At 43.3% G+C, this 25,920-nt stretch overlaps 1 protein-coding gene across 4 annotated transcripts in view; it reads left to right on the top strand.

Moving 5' to 3' along the window:
• The window catches only part of SATB2 (SATB homeobox 2), a 126,871-nt gene that overhangs the window by 93,358 nt on the left and 7,593 nt on the right, over positions 1–25,920 (top strand). For all 4 annotated transcript variants that reach the window (XM_085227978.1, XM_085227976.1, XM_085227977.1 and 1 more), the window contains one exon: positions 9,332–9,529. In XM_085227978.1, coding sequence (XP_085084104.1) covers positions 9,332–9,529 — 198 coding nt within the window. The remainder of the gene's footprint in view (positions 1–9,331; positions 9,530–25,920) is intronic.

Below are 25,920 nucleotides of genomic sequence, written 5' to 3'. Positions count from 1 at the left end.
TGGGAGTGCCTTGTCCTTGTTACAGGTATTTGTGCCCACGCATTTGGAGGTCTGATCCATTTTCTTCCTTCTTCATTTAATCATTAATTTTCTTTGCCTTTTGCTTTATCTTGTCCGAGTACAGGGGTTACAGTCCACAACCCCTCAGCCCCCCAACAAAATCCCAGGCACAGTATGAAATACATGAAAGGAAAATACCATGGAACCCTCTTAAACTGTTAAATGCATAAAAATCTCATGTACCACATGGCAAAATATAATGAGAACTGGAGCTGTTAAACGAATAAAGCTGTTAAAAGCATAATGCCACTTGGCACAACTACTGTGCATTTAACGGTTTTCCACTGTGTAATAAATGACATATGTGGTAAACGTGCAGTAAATATAAAAACTGCACAATTGATTTTGCAAACGTGCCCCTTATTCTTTACTCCATGCAGATATCAAAGTTCCACCCAGAATCCGGACTGGACAGCTTTTAATAAGAAGCGTGTAGCACAAACTGAATGCCAGCTTCTCTGGAGTTTGGCTTGAAATTGCTTGTAAGCTTCCTGTCATTATACCCAGAGGCTTCTTGAAATAGAGAGGGACTGAACCACCCAACAGTAATTTGGGTGGCTCGCTAGCTTCAGTGTGTGCCAGTTTCTCTGGCAGTGATGCACACTAGCACCAAAACAAAAATAAGCTTCATAGTCTTTCACGTGGAAAAAGATCAGGGCAGATTTTGGAAGCCAGATGCAAAAGGATAAGCGCAGGATCCACACGTGTTATCGTTTAAAGCAGAGTTACTGCCCATAAAGGTTTTGTTTCTTCAACAGAGGCAAATAAAGAAGAATTTCTCAGGCTGATGTTTCTTTTGTTTCACAGTCCTGCCAAAGCAATACTGGCTCCCTGGGATGACCCAGCATTTGCCATGCTGAGATGTCATAGCTCTCTGCTGGAGCATGAAAATGGTTTGTGAGAGAACTGGAAGGCAGGGACAGAGAAGCTACAGCCACAAACCCTAGTGGTACATGGCTCCCCAGCTCCAAAGCTCACCTGTGTGGCCCACCCCTTGGCCTGATTAGGAGTGCCTATGCTGTGCTGCAGCTGTCCATGTGCCCCCCAGGACAGTGCAGTGCTGAAACTAAGGACATGGTAGTTTGTGTAGGAGAGGTGCCGTTATATGGTGGAAAAGTCAGTGTCAGCTTACCTAAAACCTAGCTGTGGTGCTTTCCCATTGCTTTGTACAGGTCTGCTGTGCCAGTTGCAGGCTCTCCTGATGACAATGGTGCTGATTTCACCAGCTCAGTTACATGCTGGGAAGTGCACACTGAAAAGTGTTCATATTTACAAAAGAAAGAGAGTTTGAAAGAGGGGAAAAAAAGAGCTAGTCTGAGGGTTTGCTTGGACTCTTCGCCAAGGTTTGTTCACGTGCTGTTCTCCACAGGCCTGGCTTGCATTGCACTGGCTTCCTCTATTATTCCCTCACCCCAGACAACTGAGAGGCTTCCAGTTTGCTAACAAGGCATGTGTTGTGTTGGGCGCTGCTTTTCTGTCAACAGCAATCCACGATGCTGTGAGATCTTCACAGTTTTAGCAGCCAGTGAATCTCCGACAGGGCTGTTCTGACATTTTATATGTGGGGCTGTATGTTGTGTACCCAAGAGAGAATCCAGAGCCAATGGAGGCCTCATTTCATCTCCTGTCTTCATACAGGAAGAGTAGTACCCACTGAGAACAGTTATTGCAAGCAGCATCATCTACTGATAGACTTAATTGACTTCTAATTTAACAAGTAGCCATCTTTACTCTTAAGTCGTGGCAGATTATTGGTTCAGCAATGAAAGCAAAGGGCAGTTGATAGAAACTGAGGGTACAGATTGTGGACCTCACAAGTCAACATGCATGCAATGTGCAGGATCACGTGGAAGTATCGAGGTAGTATGCAAGACTCTCCTGTTAGGGGCTCAAAATTCATAAGGGTCTCAAGCCATTCATTTTAGACATTGACTCATTTGTCAATGTCAGAATATTTTCATTAATATACATTTTATTCCATGTGACATATCTGGATATTTTTTGTCTTGTTTGAGAAGTGTTGTGCATCCCTTTGTCCTCAGCAGGAGCTGAAGTGGCACAGCACCCTTCAAACAGCCTCCAAAGTTGTCATCCTATTCTAGATACCAGCTGTTAGTGATGCACCCACTGGACAGCATGCATCTCAGGCAATACTGCATGCTAGTGCCTTTTGTCCCTTAAATGACTAAATCTGGGACCTGTAGTATCATATTGAGAGTATTTCTGAACACTGGATTTGGCCTTTTATCTGTGCTTCAGAATCTCCTGGTTATATTTAAATCACATGGAATTATCTGTGTGCCATTTTAGAGAGATTCGGCTGGCCAGTGTGCCTCTAGAATGGGGCAATGGGTCAGGCAAGGACTTTGACCTTGGGTTGCTCCAGGTTTGAACCGTCAGGACAGTCCTGACAGACTTCTGGTTTCTGTGTCCAGTTCTGCAACTTGTCTATGGATCAAGTTTGGGGAAAACCACTTCCCCGTCATCTTGTGTCAGTGCTTCTATAATGCTATGCAGCATGGTAACCATGCTGACCTCTACTAGTGAGGGTCCTTGCTGAGGCTGTGCTGTGTAAAGCAAGTTTAGGAATATAGATCTGTTCATAATAAACAGTCATTATCAAAATAAATAGTGGACATATCTGACTGGAGCCCTTGCTGACAGTCAGAGGAAGGGTAAAGATTGTATGAACATGAGAGGCTGAACTTCCTACAGCTCTCCCAGGGCAGGAGTGTCTCTGTAATCAACCTGGCCTGCAGAGGAGTGGTGCTGCAGAGGATCGGCCCTGGGCCAGGGCAGGGTAGATGGAAGGATCTGATCTCCAGCATCACTAGTTCAGAAAAACAGAAAGCAAACACCAGCAACTGAAATTCTTCCCCAAGGGACTGGATTTGTTTTAGTTATACCACAGTAAAGTAAGAGAGAACCCTTTGAGCAGCTTTTGAAACAAAATGTTAAGCTGGCAAAGCTGTGTCTCCGGTTCTTATCTTTGCCTCATTTAAAAATAAATCAAAAATAAATTCAAGTGTTGGGGACAGAAAAGTTAAGGACCTTCAAGTTAAGAGAAATGTAGGGCTGTGGATAGAAATACTTTTTCTGTCAATTCCTTGTCTTTTTCCTGACTTTTCCTTGTGAGATCCCAGGCACTAGTCTCGGAGCCTGTTCTCTGGCTAAAGTTGGAGCCCCACAGTAGGAGCCCACACTGTATGTGTCTCAGTCCTTCAGCCACCATCATCACACTGTTCTTGCTCTGAGCAGAATGCACAAGTACTGTGAGAGATGAGCAGTCATCCTCTGAGGCAGGTTTTATCCTTTATTGTCTGTCCCTCCCAACTTATACCCCCTTTTTCAGTATGATGGAATGCCTTTCCTCCTCCTTTTAGCTTAGAATAGGTATTTCCTGTGCCCTTAAACTCTTTAGCTTCCAGTGACAATGAACAACAACTAGAAAAAGTCCGCTGGTTGCGAAGATGCATGCAGTATATGCATATACAGCATTTCTTCCTGCTACAGCACCTCAGTGCCTTTATGATGCTTGTACATCTGTACAGCTAGGGCTTATCTGTTGTACTGATAGTTTAATGTTCTTGTCACATATGCAGGAAGTACAGAAAGACATTTCTCTCCGTGACTGAACTTAAAATTTCTCTTAAGTGTATTTGGACACCCACTACAGCTTCTACAACAGTGCCTCTCTCAGCCTCTGAGCAAAGCATGGTCACTTGTGGAGCTGGGACTTTGCTCAGGAAGCCATTGACAGACTTGGGAGCTGCTGGCATGCTGCTTGCCTTAGCCATGAGCCTGCACTACATCCCCAGTGCAGAGAGAAGCTTGTCTGAATTTGGCACGCTGGAAGTATCTTCAGCAAACAGCATCCTTCCCTCTGAGCCCAAGAGGTGTAAGCAGACTTGGTGTTCCATGGGTCCAAGATGTGTCAGGGTTCATGTACTTCATTTTTTTGTATTATTTCTTGTTTTATGAGACTAAGAAGAAACTAGGCCTCATGGAAGTGCTTTGTATTTTTCCTTAAATTTTTGTAGGATGAAAAGTACTGCATGATACAGAAAACTCAGGCTATCGAGTGACTAACCTTGAACTGTACCAAAATGCTTCTAGTAAAGCTTCTCAGGTTTAGTCCCCCTCCCCCCAGCCCTCATCAAGAATTCATTGAAGCCATGACAGAACTCTCCATTACAGTTAGTCTTTTATCCATTTTAGCTTTCTTGATTAGGTTATCTTGAATCATTAGGGGGTTTATTTATTTTAATAGACACTTATTGGATTCATGGAAAGAGAGTTTGGCGACTAAGGAACAAGAGCTGAATATTATCTGCTCATTTCACACTGCAGAGTCCCAAACTGAGCAGAGGCAAGAGGCTGAGAAAGTTTGACCAGACGGCTCCCTATGATCCTGTGTAGAACGGGAACTTTCTCTGGATAATGCATCATTTCTTTTCTAATCTTTCAAGAATAATGTTGATCATTGCTGCTTTTTTTTTCCTTTTGTCACATATGTTGACATTTTCTGCACTGATGATGTGGGTGAGGAAATGGCCTTTTACATTTATTTTTGAGATTTATTCCTGAATCACTCTTACTAAAAACTCTTCATTTGCCTACTCATACTTTCATGGGAGACCCTAGAAAATGTCAGTAGAGAAAACCAACTGTATTATTATTAGTAATTTCAATTTGAATGCAGGGAAGCGCAAGATTGGTTTAGTTAGCTTTATCTAGGCTGGAGGTTTCTCACAGTCCAGCACAGTCCAGGGAGAAAGACTGCTTGTAAATGAGCCCCATGGACACCCAGCTACTTCCTTCTTCCATGGCTCTGAGTAAAGATGCTGCTAGAAGTGTGAGTACTGGCCTGTAACCCCAACATAACTTGTTCTGTACTTTTCCCAGGTACTTGTACTTCAGTCAAAAATTTGGTCCTTGATTGACCATAGGCTGATCACCATCTGCAGTATGCTTGTGCATACATTCTTTGAGCGCTGGAAAACCTGATCTCATTGTAGCCTGGTAACTTTGACTGCCAGAGCAGCCTCCCCTGCTCTAGGATAAGACTAGCAAAAGTGAAAGGGTCAGGCTGCAATAAAATGGCTCAGGGTAAATGAGAAGAGAATATGGCATATGGCTTGCTGCACCAAATAACTGTCCGTCAAGGGGGTTTTGGTGTGCCAGGGCTAATGTCTTGATGTAGTAGGCACACTGTTTCTTTAACAGCATAAAAGCACAATGAGAATGGCCGACTTCCTGCAGATTTTTGTTGATGTTTGCTTAGCTATGTGGAAATGTATTTGATTTTGAGACAGAGAGGTTATAAATAGGAAATTAATATGATATTATTTGTTTTTTCAAATAAAATGCTTAGAAAATCTTGTCTCACAAGAACAGCAGAAATAGAGGCCGGGACTTCTCTGCAGCTCTCCTTAGTGAGCTGGTTTGGGCTGTGTTCTTGATGCCTTTACAAGTTTTGGGGTGAAATGAAGAAGTTCTGAGTAGAATTCCTTGTAACCACAAGCACTGGGTGTGCCTGACTGTAGAGCCAAAAGCATCTTTAGTTGTGCTGTTTTTCCTCCTCTTATTTTTAATGGAAGACATTCGCATTTAAGAACCTTAGAAGCTGACAGTAAGGGCTGGATTCTGCCACCCGTACTGACGCATCAAACCCTCCTGGTAATTGTGGCACTCAAGGGGGCTGGTTGTGCTGTGTGCTGAGACTTGTGATGTGCAAGGGAAGCATGATCAGAAACACAGTGTATCGCAGCTCTGAGGAAGGATGTGTTATTTGTTAGTTTTTTAGAATAAGTTCACATAAGTTGAATTTACTTGTAATAAAATGAGCTCAGATGTTGTGGATGAGCAAGGGAAAAGGTGGCAAGATAGCATCTTGTTCTTTATTTTTCCTTCTTTGTGCCAATAGATGCAGCTATAGATGAAAATTCGCTGTAAATGGCTGTAGCTCCAAGACTTCTATATATTAGCATTTCTTAAATGAAATAATTCTTCTGGAAAGCACTGTGTAACATACACAGACCCAAAGAAATAAATAAGAGAAAATAAAAAAAATTGCAACCAAAAAACCCCAAGTTGATTTTTTTTAACAGAAAAAGGGGATTTGTGTATTAATAATTCATGAGTTCTCATTGAACATGCACGAAGAAACGGTGCTATTCAATAGAGAATACTGTCATCTGTCACTGTTTTATTTGACATTTACACTTTTTTTTTTTTTTTTGCCTGGTACTGCAAAACTTTCTTGGATGGCGTGCTAAGATTATTTAAATAAATAATTAAAGAATCCAATGCAGACTTTTCATCTGTATATGGGGAAGGCAGTTACTTGCAATCATAAAGAATGTGTGAGTATGCTGCAGTGCCATGTTTTCTCACATGCTAACCCAACCTATCACCTAGTAAGTGGCTCCGTAAATAGATGGAGTCTTGAATGGAGGGATGAGAGAATGGGTACTCAAATAAATAAAGAGGAAGGTAGGAAAAGAGCAATGAAAGGAGAGATTTGATGCAGATAAGCATGCACACGCACATGGTGGGTACGTGCATCTATGTGTGGGGGTGAGTGAACGATAGCTGTTGTGAAGAAAGCTGCCACAAATACATTGCTGTTAGTGATGGAAAAATAAATATTTATAAGTGGCATTGGGGAGATCTAGTCACACAGAATGTGAGAGAAGACGGCATTTAGCACAAAGACAATTCAGGGTTAGGCGCACCTTGCAATTTCTTGCTAATATTAGGCTCATGAAAATCTTTCTGCTCTGTAGGTTAGTTATTATTTATAAAAATCACAGAACCAGCTGATACATTCATAAGCTAATTATTGTAGCAGCTGGGTACACATGGTGCAATATGTCTGAGGCTGTGAAGTATCACGGATTTCTTGGGGCCTGCTGTGGTGGGGGTGTGCTGTTGAAGGCTAGATCCCTTAATCTGATCAGCCAAGCAAATACTTTGTGGGGAAACTGGATTAATATCTCTCTAAATACCATGGATGTGCTTCACCTTCAGAACCAGGCTCCTTTAAACGTGCCATTAGCTTATCTCCTTTGGGGAATTGAGAAGTTCTCAGGTGTCCTCAGGATGACGAGGTCTTTGCCTGGTGCCTGCCTTTGCCAGAAATTAATTTCGTTTGCTCATGTCTGCACACATGGTCACACTGCAGTCTAATCTTTTCCCTAATAGCTTCAAGGTCAGGACCTCGCATGTTGCCAGGCAAATTGAGCGCTACCCTTCTTAAAGACTAATGGCAGCGAGTGCATTGTCCATAATGAGGCCTGTAGTGTTGCTCTAAGTGATTGTAATGAGCGCCGATTATAACGGGACAGATAAATCAACATGCAGCCCTTGCTGTTGGGCTGGCTGGGCCAGCTCTAGGAAGTGGAGCTTCCTCCACTGAGGAGTTGGGCAGTCTATGGCTGGAGAGAGAGAGAGAGAGCTGTTCTGCTGCAGGCCTGTCCTGTGCTGGGCTCGGCTCCAACAGGTACAGGGCTTTGCCTTTATTTGCTGCTGAAGGATTGGTCCAGGTGCTGTAGCATCCCTGGGGAGGTATTAAACATACCTGCCTGAAATGTTTGAAAGAGTTCTGGTGGAAACATACTCAGATCAGTGAAAAGCAGGGAGAAACACGAGTTTGTTTTTTCCACAGATCGTTTGTTTACTATCTCAAAAATTATTTCCTTTGTATGGCGAAGCCCCTGAGAACTCACAATGGAACTGTGAGATTTTTTGCCCTTTATTTTCTCCAAAAGAAAGTTCATGGGGATTTCTAAGCTGAGGAAGGGGATTGAGGAGTGCTGAGGGCAAGAGGTGGTCAAACTGAATTGAAATGCAGGCATAACCTGGCTGAGAGATTACCCAAAGACTAGTCATACTTGGAAAAATATAGTTTTTTTTTTTCTTTCCCCTAAGTAAATGATTAGATATCTTGTTTTCATCCTTGCCCCACTACCCCCCAGCTCTCCTAGTTTATTGCAAGAAAAGATCAGGTCTGCACAAATGTGGCCTCTCACTTGTAAAAACAAGGCAGTGTTGTGTTACAGATTAGTTTATAAATCCCTAGTGGCTTCACAGTTCAGTGCCTACAGCTGCTGCAGATGGGCCTGGGTTTTTGTCTCTTTGCTGTGCTGCAGCCGGCAGTTGAAGGAGAAAATGGAATGATCAGGTTATTAACATGTAGGCCGCGAGGAAGAGGCTGCACAATGAGAACAGCTGGTGTTGCTGTCTTGGCTGATGCAGCGGAGATAATCAAATCTTGCCTTTTTTGGGGGGTGAAGGCAGAAGACATAGTGGAGAGTGAGACAAACAACGGCTTATGATATTATATACAGGGTTTATAATGCATGTTAGAAGTTGTCAATGGCTTACAAGTTGTGATATAATAAAGCAATAAAAAAAAAAAACAAAAAACCTGTATGGGCCTCTAATGAACCTGTCTGTTCAGCTTGCTCTTGTCTCTGTTTGGAAAAACACAATTTTGGCTACTTCTTGTACCATACAGCTTTAATGTTGATCAAGTTATTTTTTAGGTATTGTAAGGTGTCTGTTGAAGTGGTGTCAAAGTGCTGAGTTGCAGCTCAAAAATGATGGGTTATAGAGCTACTAGGTAAAATATTTTGACAGGAGTCACTAAGGCGTGTTGACAGCATCCTCAGCATTATCTTCTCATTTTCTGTCACTTGCATCCTGTCTCCTTGTGCACACGCACAGGAGAGGCATTGCTGTCCTCAGCCCCAAGTGGGCTGGCTGCACCCCCACAAAGGAACAGCAACAGACCCATCCCTGGGTGACTGCTGGGGACCTGGGGTCACCCCCACACATGCTTAGAGCATGTGGGGGGCTGTTCTCACCTTACAGCTTCTGCCACCTTGCCCTCTGCCTGGCTTTGTGTTTTAGAGTTGTTTTCATCTCCTGAAGTGCTGGCACTTCCTACTGCCGTGCTCTATGTTCTCAGTCCCTCTGGAGCAGTCCAGAAGGATTTAGTACAGTGGTAACTTTTTGAGATCCAGTCACACAAAATGTGAGAGAAGACAGGACATTTAGCGCAAAGACAATTCAGAGTTAATTTCAAACTAACTATTCAACAAAATAGGACTTATAAACACAATTATTAGGATCACTAGCTGATCCTAATTATGAGTATTTCCAACTAGCATCTCTCTTTAAGTCTGCTTTAAGTCTAGCTGATGTTCCATTCACATCTAGTTCCTCAGTGCTTAGTGAACTAACTGTGCTGACCCTCTTGTTGCAGGGCTGGCTGTGCGAGCTACTTCGCTGGAAAGAAAACCCAAGTCCAGAAAACCGCACCCTCTGGGAGAACCTCTGCACCATTCGCCGCTTCCTGAATCTTCCTCAGCACGAGAGGGATGTGATCTATGAGGAGGAGTCCAGACATCACCACAGTGAGCGTATGCAGCATGTTGTCCAGCTCACTCCTGAGCCTGTGCAGGTCAGAGTGCTAACTTCTTTCTCAAGGAGTTTTTGCAGGGAAACAGCCATTGGAAGTAGAGAAAAGCAACCGGTTTGAGCTTCCCTGTGGTTGGCAGGTTGAGACACACCAATTTATATCTGCCTGTAGGACTGCATGCAAACCTCAGCTCTCAAGGTATAAGCAAGCTCCCCATGTGAATGCTGCAGCGTGTATGCGAGTGTGTGCAGGTTTGTGTCGGTGGCTCAAGAAGAGAAATGTGCCAGATCATGCCACCGCCAACAGCAAGGTCAGTGTTAGTGATGTTATGGAGCTCCCATTGTGTCAGTAGCTGTGTTGCTACTGAAACAATTTAGCTGCCTAAAGCTGCTGGCATTTGGAGGAGCACAAATGTGTTCCTCAGCAGCAGCAAGAGAAGCGTACAGCTAGTTAGGAAGAGGAGCAAGAGCAGGGTTAGGTCAGTTGTTTCTCCTCACAGTACCTGAGCTCTTCTGATGCCTGCTCTTTAACTGTGTCCAACAGGTAACTGCAGTCATAGTTTGTAGTTTCTCTCTCAGCCTAATAGATATCTCTAATAACTAATGAGGCACGTTACAAAACTGAACGTGTGTGGCAGTAGTCAGAAGAGACTCAAGCCTGGTCTGAAGTGAGAGCTGGACTTCAAAACTTAAGTGATGCTTTCTTCACTCCGCATTTTTGTGAACCCATAATTTAAAACAGTTACCTGTTTTCATGGTGGAAGGAGAGGTTGTGAGTGTTACTTGCACTTTGGCCATGTTGCCAAACATTAGAATAGCTGTTGATCTGAAGGCTCTCTGTTAGGTGTTGTTTTAAAAATTAACCAAAATGAATACTGCTATTCAACTGCAGGGATCTTCCACAAGACACTTGCAAGTGTCATGAAATCAGTGAGACCTGTGAACAGTAGAGGAAGCAATGAGGCCAGTAATGGGAAGAACTTTCCAGAGAGGCAGATTGTTAGGTGGGTCGGCTCCAGGAACAGTGTGGTAGCTCCAATTATGAAAAAGCTTTTTATTCTTCTGCTTGTTTTAAGTATATTATCTAGGTTGTCAGCATTCTTTAGTTGTACTTCTGGAGAATGGGGCAGGAAGTAAGGGAATGCTATGGAATAAAGGCCACTGTGGAGAGAGGGCAAAAGTTTGATAGATGACAGCAGTGAGGATGTAGAGAGGACTGATGTGTGACAGCTGTTGAAGCTCAGGAGAACTTGGGGGACAGAAACCAAATGAATGAGAAGGGGATGTGTATGCTCAATCTAAAAAATCTGGAGTGACATTTTCCATAGCAGAACATTGTCACTGCTGGCCCTCACGGCCATTTCACCTGATTGTACTATGCGATGATAGTCAGTTGTGTTTCTCTCTGATAGTCTCAGGGTTCCTCCTCCCACCTTTGCTCTCCCCGTTATGGTTTGGTCACAGCTTGCACTGCCGTGTGACTCTTGCTGTGAACCATGGTATTCAGCCTATGCTCTTTGTCTCTGCTCTTGTTCTGTTGCTGCTAGAACTGCTACCAACAATCTATTCACCTTTCCCAAAGGTGGGAGGTTTTCCTATGTAGTCCTGCCCCTTCTAAAACACCTTTGTCTCACCAAGATTAATTATTGCCTAATTTGGTCTCCTTTGTCTCTTCTGCTGTTGACTTCCTCCTTGATCTTCATTTTGTCTTTGCCTAGAAGAAAAAAAAAATCGTGGTTCCTGGTTTTCAGATTCTCAAAGCTTTAAAGTAGAGGAAGTGCTGTAAGTAATTAATATTGCAAGTTTTGGCTTCGATGTTCCCAAAAATTTGTGAGATCTTGGAGGCAAGGAACTACAGAAGGGTAAAGGACTGAGCTAACACATGGGAAGATGAGTAGAATTGTGTAATTTGAACAAATTAGCCCAGTTCTTGTGCCCACATCAAGCAGGAAATATCCTCTAAGGGATAGTGTGAAGAAAAAGTTTCCTTGAGCTCTCGTTGGTGACCTTGTTGATTATCCTACTTTCCAAATCTTCTGCATATCACTTAGCTGTATAGCGCAGGTCGGCTCTTCTGAGTGACACGTTACAGTGCATTGGAATGTGATGCATTTGTACTTGTCAGCAAGTTACAAAGCCATGGATTAATTATTTATTACAGTCAAAATATGAAAAATGAAGAAAAATAAATGGAACCAGCTGGCAACTACATAAAACAAAACTCTGGAGACCCTGGTATATAGTTGATACAGTAGGCTTGTGTTTTGAGGGCGTTGCATTTTAGAGCTATGTTTGCCCATCCAAAAAGCCCAGTAGGCTTCTACATGGCATACTACACCAGTGCAAGACACAGGAGGCTCAGTGTCCACCTGCTACGTACTGCATCAAGCAGTTTTTGTGCCATTTTCAGTCTCTGAGACTTGAATTGTTTCAGGCAGCAAGGTTAGTTTTTTGGCTTTGCTGCAAGGGTCAGTATTAGGTAATTAGCTGTGAAGAATCAAAGATATCAGCAAGAGACATAAAACAGAGGTCCTCACACTTGCAGTTGCTGGAGATTTTGTGACACTTTACATAAGGGTAGGGGTCTTGGGCTCAATTCCTGGCCAAATTCCAGGCCAAGTAATTACATTCTGCCTATCTAAAATTCCCTCTGTAGTGTCAAACAGGGAAGCAATGCTCATTTCCTTCTCAAAGCAGTGGTGGGTGCAGAATGTCTGTTGTGGTGCCGTTGTGCATTTTAGCAGAGGTAGAAACATCGAAGAGCTGCAGACGCTGTCCTACTTCACTTTGCAGACTTTACTAGTGAAAAGTGCACTGTAAATCAGGCCTTTACATGCAGCCTTGATGTCACGATGACAGACCTTTGAAGGAAGTATGAATAGCAGTGCTGGAAATAATAGCAGGTGTAGTGCTGTAACACTGAAGCAGGTGGGAGTCTCTTACCTCTGTTTTCTTCCTGCTTACTGCTGGATTGGAGCCCCCCTCCATCAGGCTGGAAGAACATCCTGGCTGTCATCGTGAGGCACAGTCAAACAAAAGAAAGTGGGTGTATCAAGTATAGCCTTTTCCTGGCACTGCTTCTTGGAAACAGCAAAGAGTTCATTGTGATGGGCTCTGTGTAGTTCATATGGTGATTATGGGCTTGCGCACACCTTCAGTGAGGGGATCACCCTGAGGCTGGTGTGGTTTCTGTACAGTCACGGCAAGGTGAGTACGGTGGGGCAGTTGTAGTGCTGTGGAAGTTGGACAGAACTTGGCTCCTGATGTTTGAGGGACTGTTGTTTCTCTTGTGGTAGGTTGTTGCCTTCTGTTCTGTAACACTAGCCCATGCCTCACTGTTTAGTTTCTGGCTTGGTGCTTTACAAAGAAACATTTTTTTCCATTAGGTTTTTCCTGTCAGCCATATATTAAAGCCATTTAATTAAATATTTTTCTATTTCTGAAATGAAAAATGTGTGCAGTGGAAGCTTAATGTACAAGGAATTCTTCCCTGCGCACTTGATTTATTTGTTATTGTGTGGAGAAGTCATAAAATCTGAGCCCTGTGGAGCTCTGTGACATGGCAGTGCTCTGACAGCATTGCGTGTGACCATATGGACATGCTGGGGCATGGGCTTTCCTGCACACGCCAATTGCAGAGCATCCACACTGCACCTACACAATGCTGTGCATTGCTGTGCAGGCTGACACAGCCTGCCACAGCCTCAGGTATGCACTGAGGTGGCTCTTCCGCCTCCAATTCTGTGCAGTGTGTTGTGATCAGTGAGTTCTGCTGTGGGACTAAGGAGACCCGTGAGCTTGTGCCTAGCTGGATCCCACAAATACTTCATCTCTGATTCATAGTGTCCAAATCGCAGGCTGCTAGGGATGAGAGGGCATGCTGGAAAGCAGAACTGTATTTTTGCAGTCTTCTCATCCTCTTCCACCACCATCAGGTGTGGGATCCTGACTGGAACTTTGATCAGGCCCAGTCTTGCTCTTTTTACACAGATTTGCTGGACAGCCACTTTGCAGTAAGCAGTCCTCACACTTCTTTGTTCAGCTTCCTGCTCTGCACAGGTGAGAGTGCCCTGTCATGCTTTCTGTTCCTCGCCAAATCCCACTGCTCCCAGCTGTTTACTGGCATTGGACCTTCCTAGCATGTTAATGCTGAGAGGAGCCTCCAGCCCTTTCCTGTTGCTAACCAGGGATTTGGTGTTTGTTACAGACATGCCGGGACACAGTAAATCTAATTTCTCTCCCTTCTCCCACTATTTGTCTGCTGTATACAAGGTGACCACTCTGGAGAATAGCCATGTTGCCTGACACTTTAATATGGTGCTAATTCATTGTTAATTGCTGGGGCAGAGAAACCTGACTCAGTTGGGAAAAAGATGAATCAAGCTGTTGTCTCTGGAGTGTTAAGGTGGATAAACCACTTCTCTGGAGCCATGAGCCACCACTACAGCAAAGTACCTGCTATTTCAAAAGCAGGGAAACCTCACCTTTCATTTCCCGCATATGATGTCAGAGAATCTTCTGAAGCTGGTAGGTACATGCTGATTTAAGAGCAGTCAGATATTGGCTTTAAAGAAGTGGGAATGGTTTTCACATGCTTTCTGATATATTGTTACTTTTGTAGCTTTATAAAAAATTATATCCTTCCACTTTTTTTTTTTTTTTTCTCTGAAGCTTTGATTTAGACAAATCTGGCAATTTATAATAGCTCAGATCGTAAATCATGGAGAAGTATTAGTAAATAAAGGAAGGCATGGCAGAAAGCTGTAGGAAAGCTCTTTTGTATTGTGTATTCATTGCAAACATTGTAGTCTCTCTTTAAATAACGTAAATAACGTACTGCAGAACTATAAGAAATACTAATTTTTTCATCTTTTTGAGGGATGGAAGGGAACAAATATTTTAGACAAGACAATGAACTACAAAACAACAGAACATGGAACCCTAGTAAAAATGGGTCAAGGCAAGTGGTGATGGCAATCCAATGAAACTAATTTCATATTCTCTTTCTAGAAGTAATAAAGAAGGGAATGAACACCACAGTAGTACTTCCTAATGAAATGTCTAATTCTAAACAACATCTTAGAGTTCATGGGTCACACAGTACATAGCATGCAGATGGGAAAAACAGCAATACTTAAATTTTCTTCTTTTAAAAATAATATCAATTAATAATACTTAGGCAGTCATAGATAATGAGTGAAGCAAAGCTGTGTTATTCCACTGAGGAGCATAGTGAGCTTAGTAATTTTTAGGATGATGTTCACAGTTCTTACTGTGTTTGTGTGTGTTACAGTAGATTTCATATACTAGAAGTCAGGACTGGGTTATCAAGGAAACTCAGACAGAAACTACTTTCCCAAAGCATGCCTGCTCTCTAACTTGGTGCTTGGTTTTATCTAGACCTGGTTTTGGTGGGTGAGGTCCTGTGGTTCATTGTTAAAGTCTGCACCCTCATGTTTTCATGTTTTTGCTTGTTGGTCATTTCTCTGCATCTGAAAGACAGACAATAAATGATACCCACTGCTTTTTGTTTCCACCATCTCCCCATGGTTGGCAGTGATGTCTGCTCAGATGGAATGACCAAGACAAGTTGTACCCAGAAAGCCCAGGTGGACTTTTAGAGGTATTTCTATCACAAGTTGATTTATTCCACTTGGGAAACTCAGAGCTTTGGTTTGAGTAGACTGCACCTGGAGTATTTATTTTCTCTTTCATTTAGATCTTTGGGGGAAAACATGTCAGAGCTAGACCTGTCAATTTAGGGACTTCAGAATATCTGCCTTCTTCAATTTTTACCTTTACTCTTTCTTATGAGAAAGAAGAATAATGCTCTGTGTTGGTATCTCCTTTCAATCTAAACCATTTAAAAATGACTAAACCAGATTGACTCGGAGAAGCTGGGTGGGTGTGTTGGGCCATGTCCTCCAGCAGGCTGTATGTGTGAAGCCCTCCTGGACCACTGCCCCTAAACTGCCCGCTGGTGCTGCTGCGGTACTGTGGCAGATGTACCGTGTTGGTAGCAAGCTCTGGCTGTTCATCCATCCAAACGCATGGTTGCTTGGTGAACACTTTGGTGTCCACTGTTTTTCCCCTAGTCTGTAGAGGGTCAGGAACCTAGCACAAGTTCTGACAAGGGCAATAGGAGCACATATCTGACAATGAGCCCCTTATATTTGGCTCTGAGGTATCCGATAGAGTTTCTTACGATTGATAGTTATCTTGATCGCAGTGGAAAGCTGCTGAGCTTTAACTGCTACAGCCAAACCTACCTATTGCACCTTCTCAGCTGTTTCTGCTTAGTATGGATATCTAATACACTGCTGACTTGTATTAACTTTAAGCCAATTATTCCCCTTATAATGATAGTGAGGAGTGCACTTGCAGTTAAAGCAATACCGCTTCTGCTCTGAAATTAAATTTAGGTTTATTAATCCATTTGCTCCTGGAAATGGGAGCTTAGTTGGATAGTTTTATTTTTTCAAAGGTTGTGGTTTTAGCCTCACTGAAGTTGTAGTCCCAGTACACCAGAAGACTCTCAGAGCTGCATGGCCACCTCAGTGGCACCTGCTCCCAGTCACCCCATTTGGTGCAGAACAGACCAAGGGCAGGGACCGAGCAAGGTGGAAGCGCCCAGTGGAGAGCTGCCTCCCTGGCCAGCTGCTTTACAGAGCTCCCGCAGCTCTGCTCCTGCTGCCCCAGCTCCTGCAAGGGGCTGCTTAAGGCAGAAAGCCATTCAAAACCTGAATGTGCTGACCTAGTGCTATGGAGACTTGGCAGGAACTGGCAGAGTGATGTTGGTCTGATGCGTCATCTCTTCAGCAAATTACATTGCTGTAGCTTTGGCTCCTGCCATCTCACCCTTTTGCCTTTCACACACAATTTGGCCAGGTTTGGCCCTCATTTCATCCAGTGATGGCCCTGTTATAAATGCTAAGCTGCCAGTGGTAAAGAGTCATGGTAGGTTGAAGATGAGCAAACATCCCGGGCAAGATTACTAAATAAAGCTCTTTAAATTCACATAACCTTTGAAGCTTGTGCTGGCTGGAAGCAGGCAAATCTGGAAGGCTGAAAAGCTGCTGGCCGAGTCTCCATTCCATTTATGTTGGAAAATGTTTGCAGTTAAAAACGTTGCTCTTTTTCATTTCATTTTAATAGTCCCTGAATGCTCTCTGTTCCTCGCATTTGTATATAAATTATAATATCGGGCTTTAGAGCTGTGTGTTTATAGGCTATTGGTTGCAGGCAGCATTTTATTCTCTGGCTCCTTACAGAAGTCTTAGGATAAAGTTAGGAGTCCCAGATCACTGCAGCTGGCCTTTGTGTACAATTACAAAAATTATATGGGGAGGGAAACAATACTGTATGTGTTATCCAAGCACATTGCCCTGTTTGTCCCCCAAAGATCTCCAAGAGTGAGTGAGCTGCTCTTCCTCTCCTGTTGTACAGCATCCCCTGAGAAAACTGCAGCTTCTGGGCAATGCTGGGAGTCAGTCTCCCTGTTCTGGGCCAACCTGGTAATACATTTGTTGGTGTGGATTTTTCTCTCTCTCTCTTTTTTTTTTTTCTCCTTTTTTTAATTTGGATTGGCTGGAAATGCCCAGAGACTACAATATGTGCTGGGATTGGCTTTTTTCAGGGACAGTGTGCTGTGTATACACATTGTCCCATGTTTGTATGGACTTTTATAGGAATTACAGATTGAAACGGGAAATGTTTCTGTGTATGCACTATTCTCACACATCAAGTATCCAAAAGTACAGTAGCACATATTTTTTCTCACAGTCATCTACGCTTACAGTGTTTCAAAGAATATTCCAAAATATCTTGGCACAGTCAGAGCGAAGCTGTTTGCAAGATCCCTAGCTGTGGAACAACAAAGGCTACATTCTGAACACACATCACACATGACTTTAATAAAAGTCTTAAACAAAAATCAGAGAATGTATTTAGAAAATTGCACTTCACAATGTATGATGCTGCTCACATTGTGGAAAGAGGCAGGTATCCCCTTCTGCCTCGTCCCAGTGTCTTTTCCCCAGTTCTACTCACATCTTCATATTTTGAATTAGAACATTAAAGAAAAAATATGTTTTTAAATACATATGAATACATTTTAAAGACACTGACCAGTGATTTGGGACTAACTCAAATTGTGCAGCACCTAACTTCAGAAGGACTTGGTGTCCAGAAACTAAGGGATACAGGCACACATGAGGTGTCTCTCACGGAACATTTGGAAGATTGAAAATCTGAAATCATGAATCTCCCTCTAGAACGTATGACAAAAAGGATGTGGTAAGTTACAGAACACGTCCTGGGTAGTACAGACCCAGCAATCTCATTAACCTCATGTCAGAAAACATTCCTCGGTTTCCAGTTTGGACCAATTTTATGCTATTTTTAACATCATAGTGGAAAGTACTGTTGACATCCTTAAACTTCCCAGTACTTCTTCTCAAATTCATGGTTTGTGTTATTATCCTTCTATTAGGCTGTGCTGTTTGATTCAAGGCACATGGGCAGGGAGTTCTAGAAAGAGCCCTTTCTTTCCTGCCAGAAGTCCTGTTACATGGAAGTAGAGAAGAAAGGTTTCATGCACACCCATAGTTAGACGAGAAACATGCAGGACATGGTAGAAGTACAGCAGCTTTCTGCCTGTGAGAAGTAAGAGCTCACTCCTTTTCTATGCTCAGTTGAGAGAGGCTGTGGTGGCAGCTGTGGATCCACCCAGCAGCAGCAGAAAGAGACACTCTAAAATTCTGGGACTCAAAGGCCTCTTAAAAAGATCTGTCTGGACAACACTGCACTAGTTAAGTGCTAAGTTACTATTATTATTTATTATTTATTTCCTCTCCTATTTCTTCTCTTATCAAACAAGCAGGAAATGTCTTTGTTCTTTCATTTTGGAAGTGAAATAAATGTATTCCCTGCAGCTTTTGAAATTTTCATAATCCATAATAAATAAAATCATATCTAATAGCATAACTGCTTTCAATTGGCAATGTGATCTAGATGCATTGCAATGGCAGAAACATAAATAGTTACAGCCTCTGAAAGCCTACTTCCTATTTGCTAAATATACTTGGCTCGCTTTAAATTCCTTTGTGTGCAGTCATTAATACAATCCTCTTTGACAGCATTTAATTAAAGTGCTTTTCTCTATTAAATTCATTAAAACTTTTTTTTATATACAACTGTTTCCCAGACACTGAATGTTAAGGACCTGTAGGCCTCTCTTTAAATAACTTCTCTCTCCTTGTTGTAAATTGTTAATTAAATTTTACTTAGACTGTTTAAAGATGGCTTGGAAAAGAGAGACAGATTTCAGGATATGGTCTCAATCATGCCTGACTTTTTTTAACACAATTTTTTCCATGGTGCTGTAGACAGTGTGTTATATTGTTTATGAATGTTGCTGGAACCACACAAAGAAATATCCTTAAAAACTCATTCCTATTTAACTTCAAAAATTTACATCTTTTTCGTGCAATTTCATAGCCTAAGAGGGGGAGTAAGGAGGGAGGCGCTGCTCAGTATTAATAGATTATTGACAGTTTAATGTCTTGGCACCTAGACAGCCCATAAGGTATAATAAACAGGAAGCTGTCTGTTGTGAGAGCAGTCAATAGCGTATTCAATCAGAACCTTTCAGTTAATTGCTGGTTGACCTCAGAGATTTCCTTTAAGTGAAACTGTCCTTTGCTCAGATCTCATCTGGTTTTCAGAGTTTAATTTGAGAATGCCCTATCCATATGGTGGCTTATGCGTACGATCCCGTCTGCGTTTTTGCTTTGCTCCCATGCACGGCATCGCAGGAACCAGCGCCTGCCTGGAGCTTCACAGGACACGAGGACATGCATTGCGTGTTCAGCCCCTCCGCAGGCTGTGAGTGTGGCCAGAGCCATCGCAGTCCCCATGAGAGCGCCGGAGCTGTGGGCATGGGCTCTGTGCTGCATAGTGAGGCCTGCGGAGCACCGATGGCAGCCCCAGCCTATGGCTGGGACACATGGTGGTGCGTGCCAGTGGGCACCAGCAGCACAGCTAATGCAGGTGGGGTTGAACAGCACTGTCCGGAGCATTTCAAAGTGGCTGAGCTGTTTTCCAGTGTTTCTGAATAGAGCTTGGCATGCAGCGACATAGGAAAGGGCTGGCATTACTGCACTCACACCTGACCCCACTGCACCATTGGTACACACTGCCCTGCTCCCTGGCACAAGCACAAACCCAGGCTCATTTGTACTTAGCTTCCCTAATTTCTGTACTTAACTGTTATAATTTTTTTTGATTGTGTATCTTGATGAGATCTAGATAAGCTACAAAGGTAAGCAGGCAGGAAACCGCACAGGCAGGCCCAGACCCTGACTAACTGGAAACCGTCTGCTTATTCAGGGGAAGCCTCCATGGAAATCTCTTGTAGCAAGACTGCTTTTTGGGTTTCTCTTCCTTTCCTTCCAACAGTTGCCTCCGAGTGTGTTTTTTCCCTAAGTGTGATGAAGGAGGGTCAGTTGCAGCAGCCCTCACTTGGGTTTCCCAGTGGCAGCAAGCACTACTCTGTGAAGGAAATCCTTCTGCACCAGAGCTCACTTCATTTACTTTTCATTGAGGCAGGAGACATTTTTTTGTCTCTAGATCTTGCAGCAATTCTGTCTTTTAGCCACTTATCATGAATTCAGACTGTGGTTTGCTGAAAGGAGTATTATTACTTTTAATCTCTAATTTTGCCCTGGGTTTCGTTGATTTCTGTGGTTGTCTTTGTCCATCAGCAAAGAACAACCTGCTTATGCATTTTTAATGGCCTGATTAGCACCAGGAAGCACTGCTGACTTGGAGTTATGTTGCTCCTTCTGTCCCCTTGTTTAAATGAGATGAGGCTTAAGAACGCCAAGTGGCTCTGCTTGGAGTCCATTTAGGCTCAGTGTGGTTCCCTCACTGAGGGAGGCTATAAATTTCTGGGATTCATGAGTGTCAAAAAGGTGATGAGGAATAGTGGTAAGATGATGTCTCCTCTCCTGGAACATTCATATGACGGAAGAGGCTTTCTGGAGAGAGTGGAACAAAATACAGTGAGACAAACTGGGACTGAGGATAAGATCCCACGTATGTCTGTGTCCCTCTGGAACATACACACTTCATGCCCACTTGTCCCTGGCCAGAGATACTCAGAGATACTTTCTGGCTTTATCAGGCTTACTGACCAAGCTGCTAATCAGTGCTACGCAGACCAACAGGCTCCCACATGCAATAAAAATCATAAGCTTTATTGGATTTTGAGATAGGAAGGACTCACATCCTGTTCCTTTTATAAACTGTGTTATATTTCATTCTTACCCACCAGTACACCTCTTTATAAATATGACCATGAAGTCTATAGGAAGTTAGATGGCTGTGAATTTCCATCCTTGGTGGTATGGCCCAGAGCTATGGAGGTGCTTGAGCTGAGTTTAAGAAATTGCTGACATTTCTGAACCACAGAAAGAAAAAAAGAGTTGGTGCTTTTAAATTTATTTTCCGTTAAAATAGGGAAAAAAAGTTTGCAGCTGTTTAGAACAACATAATCCTTTAAAGGAAAGTGAAAAGGTAGAATTTGAAGGCCAAAAGTTTTCATGAATAAAAGCAGCTAGAATATGCTGTTTCATGAAAAATGCCTGAATGGCTGCTTGAACTTTGTTGGAATATTTCCCCCTCCATCAGGCCAGCAGCTTGGCAAAGTAGGCTTCATTTAGGCAATATCTGTCACTCAGAATTTTTGACTGAAAGAAAGATGTTTGGCAGAAAAATGCCATGTAGTTCTTATCTTAATAAAGCAAAGAATGATGTTTCACGTTTCTAGCAAAAGCCCACGGCTCTTCACACACAGATCTGTGCACGCTGCGGGCTTGTGTCAGCCTGGGTCTTTCCCTTGCAATTGGATCTGTGGTGCCATGCAGGGGGCTGGCTAGTCAGCAGGGCTCTCCTTGGAGGCAGTGAAAAATCTGGAGATGGGTCCCAGTGCCACAACGTCTTACCTTCTGTTGTTCTACATAGTAACCCATTTCATTAACAATGAACAAATACCTTCTATTCCCCAATCACATATATTCTTGAACTGTAAAGAGAAACTGCAGGTGCTTCAGATAGGAGACTTTCTGTAAAGCCTTTTTCTTCCAGCATCCATAACCCACGAAATAGGTGCAGGCCAGGGCAGAGAGCCATCAAGAGTGTTTACACTGGCTCAGCTTCCTCAGCTGCCAGAGGTGCCCACCTTTTGCAGAGCGTAACCAGGACGACAAAGGATTTCAAACTCTGCAAAGCCTCCCATCCTCAGTGCCCCAATCTGTGGGCCAGGATGTACTTTGGCTATTTGATTTTATTTACCCAGTTTCAAGCTAAGAGTATAATAAAGCACGTTATGCCAGTTACATGTGTGGCATTGCTGGATATTTTGCCTTTTACCATGGTAGTTGATTATAATGCACTTTTAAAGACACACTTTCTAAAAAAAGGAATATTTATACTTTTATGTGTTTGATTCACACAGTATAGTTTGCTCAAGTCCTGTTATTAAGTGCATTGGTGGTTACGTCTAGAAAGCAAAAAACATGCTGAGTAGTATTTTATCAGCACAAATCTACCATTTCCACTAACCATAACTGTCAGGTTCTTCTGACTCCTAACTGCCCCCACTGTAAAAATTAACGGTACAGTTGGGTATTCGCAGAACCCCAAATAGCCATCTGTGAGGACATAAAACAGTTTGAAGGGACAAATAATTACCCCTCCCCCCAGCAAATGCAGTGCCTAATCCAAACATATCCTTCCTGAAATAATTCAGTGCCTGCTCCTGAGCTGAGTGACTGGAAAACAGCGTGATTATAGTGGCGCCGCTCATGCCACCATGGTTAGGGGGTTGGGGAGCGACCTTATGCACTGCACGAGGTCGGGGCTGCTGGGGAAAGACCTCGGTCAGACTACCAGCAATTGCTCCTCTGGCTTTTCAAACAAAAAGGAGAGCGTGTGTAGTGTTAATTAAACAAGAAAATGCAGAGGATGCCAGAAGTATTTCGTCTGAAATAAAGCAAACCAAAAAGCCTTTTGTTGCTTCCTTAGATCTGTGGCGTTGTGCCAACTCCTCATTAGGATTAGCAGGGTTGGGACGGGGAAATTCAGGATCGATCTGAAATCTTTGGCAGACACTCCCTCCTGCTGCATCCAGGCCCGTTTGGAAGCTGCGAAGCTGGGCTCTGCACACAGCGGCACCCATGAGCCTCATAGGGCTGCGAGAGAAAGCGCAGAAGAGCTGAGTCAGGCCCACGGAGCTCACAGTCTTGTTCTGAAGAAGATAAGTAAGTTAAGTTAAAGGTTTTGAAGCCCTCTGTGCACATGTGTTGTACGTCCTGCATGGGTGGGACTGCAGTTAGCATCATCGTGCAGAGGAGCAGTGCAAATTCTTATGGGGCTGTTGCTCTCTCCCTTGTAGGAGAGGCTGCCCCACTGCTGCAGGTTACGGGCCTGAAGGGCATGTGCTGGTGTCCTGGAGGCCAGAGGGGCCCTGCCTGCCTGATGAGGGACGCAGCCAGCCCTATGCCAGCTGTGCTGGCCGTGCCCCATCCCCAGACAATGGAGCCATCCATCACCGATGCCTTCAGGAGAGAGTCTGCAGCGGTGTTGTGCAATGCTTCCTGGCCACATCGGCCTCTCTGTCACCAGCACCCGGGTTGTGCCAGCAGGAGCCGGAATGAAGCCGGCCACTGCGTATTTATACAGTAGGTATGTGCCGACTCCACCTGTGGCTGAACAGTGTTTGTTTACAGTACTCCCAGTCTGCAGTTGGATACTTGAGAAAGGGATGTTCGCTGTTGTGCAGTTACTATGCAGTAAAGCTAAGGATCTGGCCTAAACCAGCCAAAGATGGGAATTTCAGAGCTAATCCACTAACGTTCATCAGCATGAGCTCATTTATGCTAGCCCATAAAATCAGCCAGTTCTCAGGCACTTGCACAGCAATGAAAGTTGTGCCTGTGCTTTTGTGGGAAGAGTTGAGTTAGCGTTCGGGAGAGAACAGTTACCCCAGGAAACACCGGGACACTGCTCTGCATTGTCAGAGTTTAGTAATTTATTTTTTTAACATTATACAGACAAAATAGTGGCTATTGTGTAGGCACGTGCTGTCTATTAGTGGAGATCAGGAAAGGGAAATAAACCACGCATTATTGAAGAATAAGATCATGATTGCGGTCAAGTGATGGCAGAATTTCTTTTTTCTCTTTGTCAAGCTGATTTGTAAACATTCTTCAAACAACTGTGCAGACAGCAGTTCCACAGCTCGGGGAAAGAAAAGCAAAGATGAGGACAAATTCCTCTACACAGATGTTTTACAGGAACTGTAGGACCTGTCCAAAAGTTATCTGGTCATCTCCAATTGTCACTGAGAGCTACACTGCACATGCAGCCCCTGAGCAGCACGCTGTAATCAGGCTGTAATTTATATTTTATCTCCCATGATGATAGCTCTTAAAAATGTTTTCTGGTGTATTTGCTCTTTGATGCGTGCTAAGCTCCTGTTAGCATTAATGGGAGCAGCATGTGCTGGGGGTGGAGGGGGCAGACACCTTCCCCTGCCTTCAAGTCAGGATTAATGGCATTTTGCTTATGCTTATAACTTCTGTGCGATGACAGATGCCATGCACAGCTGAAAGCTTTGCTATTTTTTGTCTGTTTTTCATATCTTTCTTGTGTCTTTTGATTGCTTTTTGACCACTTCTGACACTTTGAGTCTAGAGGAGAGTTGCAGGATTAGGCCCGTATTTCAGAGGCCAGGTATTTGCTCAGTGCTTGTCTTGTTTTCAGATCACTGTCTATTTCCTGCCCTTGAGCAACATGACTGCTGTAAAGCAAAGGGAAGCATGTGGAGAGTGTGCTCCAAAGATGTTGAAATGAATCGTTTCAACAAGCTCACATTCTAGTCCGGGAAACAAGCTTGCCTTTGAGTTTGGGTTCTCTGTGGAATTCATTGCTTTCTTCCCATTTTCCTCTTATTCCCTTTTTCGTGTGGCTCGGAGAGAGAATCGTACCTCAGAGTGGAGACATTTAGGACACAGGGTTTTTCTGGTCGGGCTCCAGGTGGGATCAGTAGCAGATGAATGGTGATATTTAGAGAAAGGTCTGACTGTCCATGGGATTTTTTTTCACTGTGACTACTTTGTCTTTGCAGCTGAATAGGGCGCAGGGCTCTTGGGTTACAAGTGGCTCTAGCCAACAGCTCATAAAGCTTTGGTCTGGCTCGCGTCAGATGGGGCACATCACATCACAAACAGGTACTATAATTATCTGTAATAATGGTGTTTACTCTTGTGAAGCAATTACTAAACTGCATTGGAAAATGCACAGGATGTGCTGCTAGTATTTGAGTTACAAAATTAAAAGAAGCTCAGAGTGAAGTTAGATGAAAGTGAACATATTTATCCTTGTCAGACTTCCTACCATTTTGCACGCTCATATTGATTTCTTTTGACACGGTCTTCTTTTATTGAGTACCATATATATTTTTTAAATCCCTTACCGATAACAGTACCTGCTAAGGGCAATTGTAAAAGGAAACTGAAGTATATTAAACCTGCCTGGAGTCAAAATGTAATCTAGCACCTGTAGTCTGCAATTTGTCATCACTTCATAGATACTTTTCCTTTTTTAATAATAGTAGTGGATTTTCCTGAGTTTTGACCTTAGGATACTGTATAATCCAAGAAAAGCAAGGAAACTAAACCACAGTCTTTAACACAGTTTTATGATGTCAAGGTGTGAAATCACCGCTGTGAAAATGAGCCCAAAGAAAATACTTCATTTGGGGCTGGGACTGGTTTTGCAGTGTTTACCCGAGTGGATATATTTTTGCAAGGAAGAAAAGAAAAAAGGTAGTAGAACAGCCACATTTTTTAAAAGAAAGAAATGAATGCAGGTGCAAATTGTAACTTCTGCTACAGTTTCTTGTACAGACATTCCTAGGAAACCTGTAAAGTGTTTTGGCTCAGCAACTATGTCTAATTGCTGCATTAGCTGCTGCAACTAGGAGGCTGTCGGGGTGCAATCTTGTTTATTGCAGCCGTTTGTTCTATCCTTGCTTGCTTCTCTATATGAAGATAAGCTGCCAGAGACAAGGGGTAGCGGGTGTAAGGTTGTTTGAGTAGATTTCTGTAAGATCTACAAGATGCTACAAGGGGCAGACCGTACATTCTTCCATGCATAAGATTTATCTGCAAAGTGATGGAAATTGTCTCTTAAGGAACCTCCTGACATGATAGCCAGGCACTGTTTCTAATTGGCTGCAGCGGCTGCATGGGCAACAAAAGGTGGCACTGCATGGTGTTGTTAACTGCCCTGTTGGCAGCAGGTACATGTCTGTGCCTCCTCCACATCCTGCCTGGTTCCACTCAGCGAGTTCACATCGCTAGTTCTAGC

This window comes from Meleagris gallopavo, chromosome 7, assembly GCF_905368555.1.
Source record: "Meleagris gallopavo chromosome 7, MGAL_WU_HG_1.1, whole genome shotgun sequence".
NCBI lineage: Eukaryota > Metazoa > Chordata > Aves > Galliformes > Phasianidae > Meleagris > Meleagris gallopavo.
This window is presented reverse-complemented; position numbering and strand designations above follow the sequence as displayed.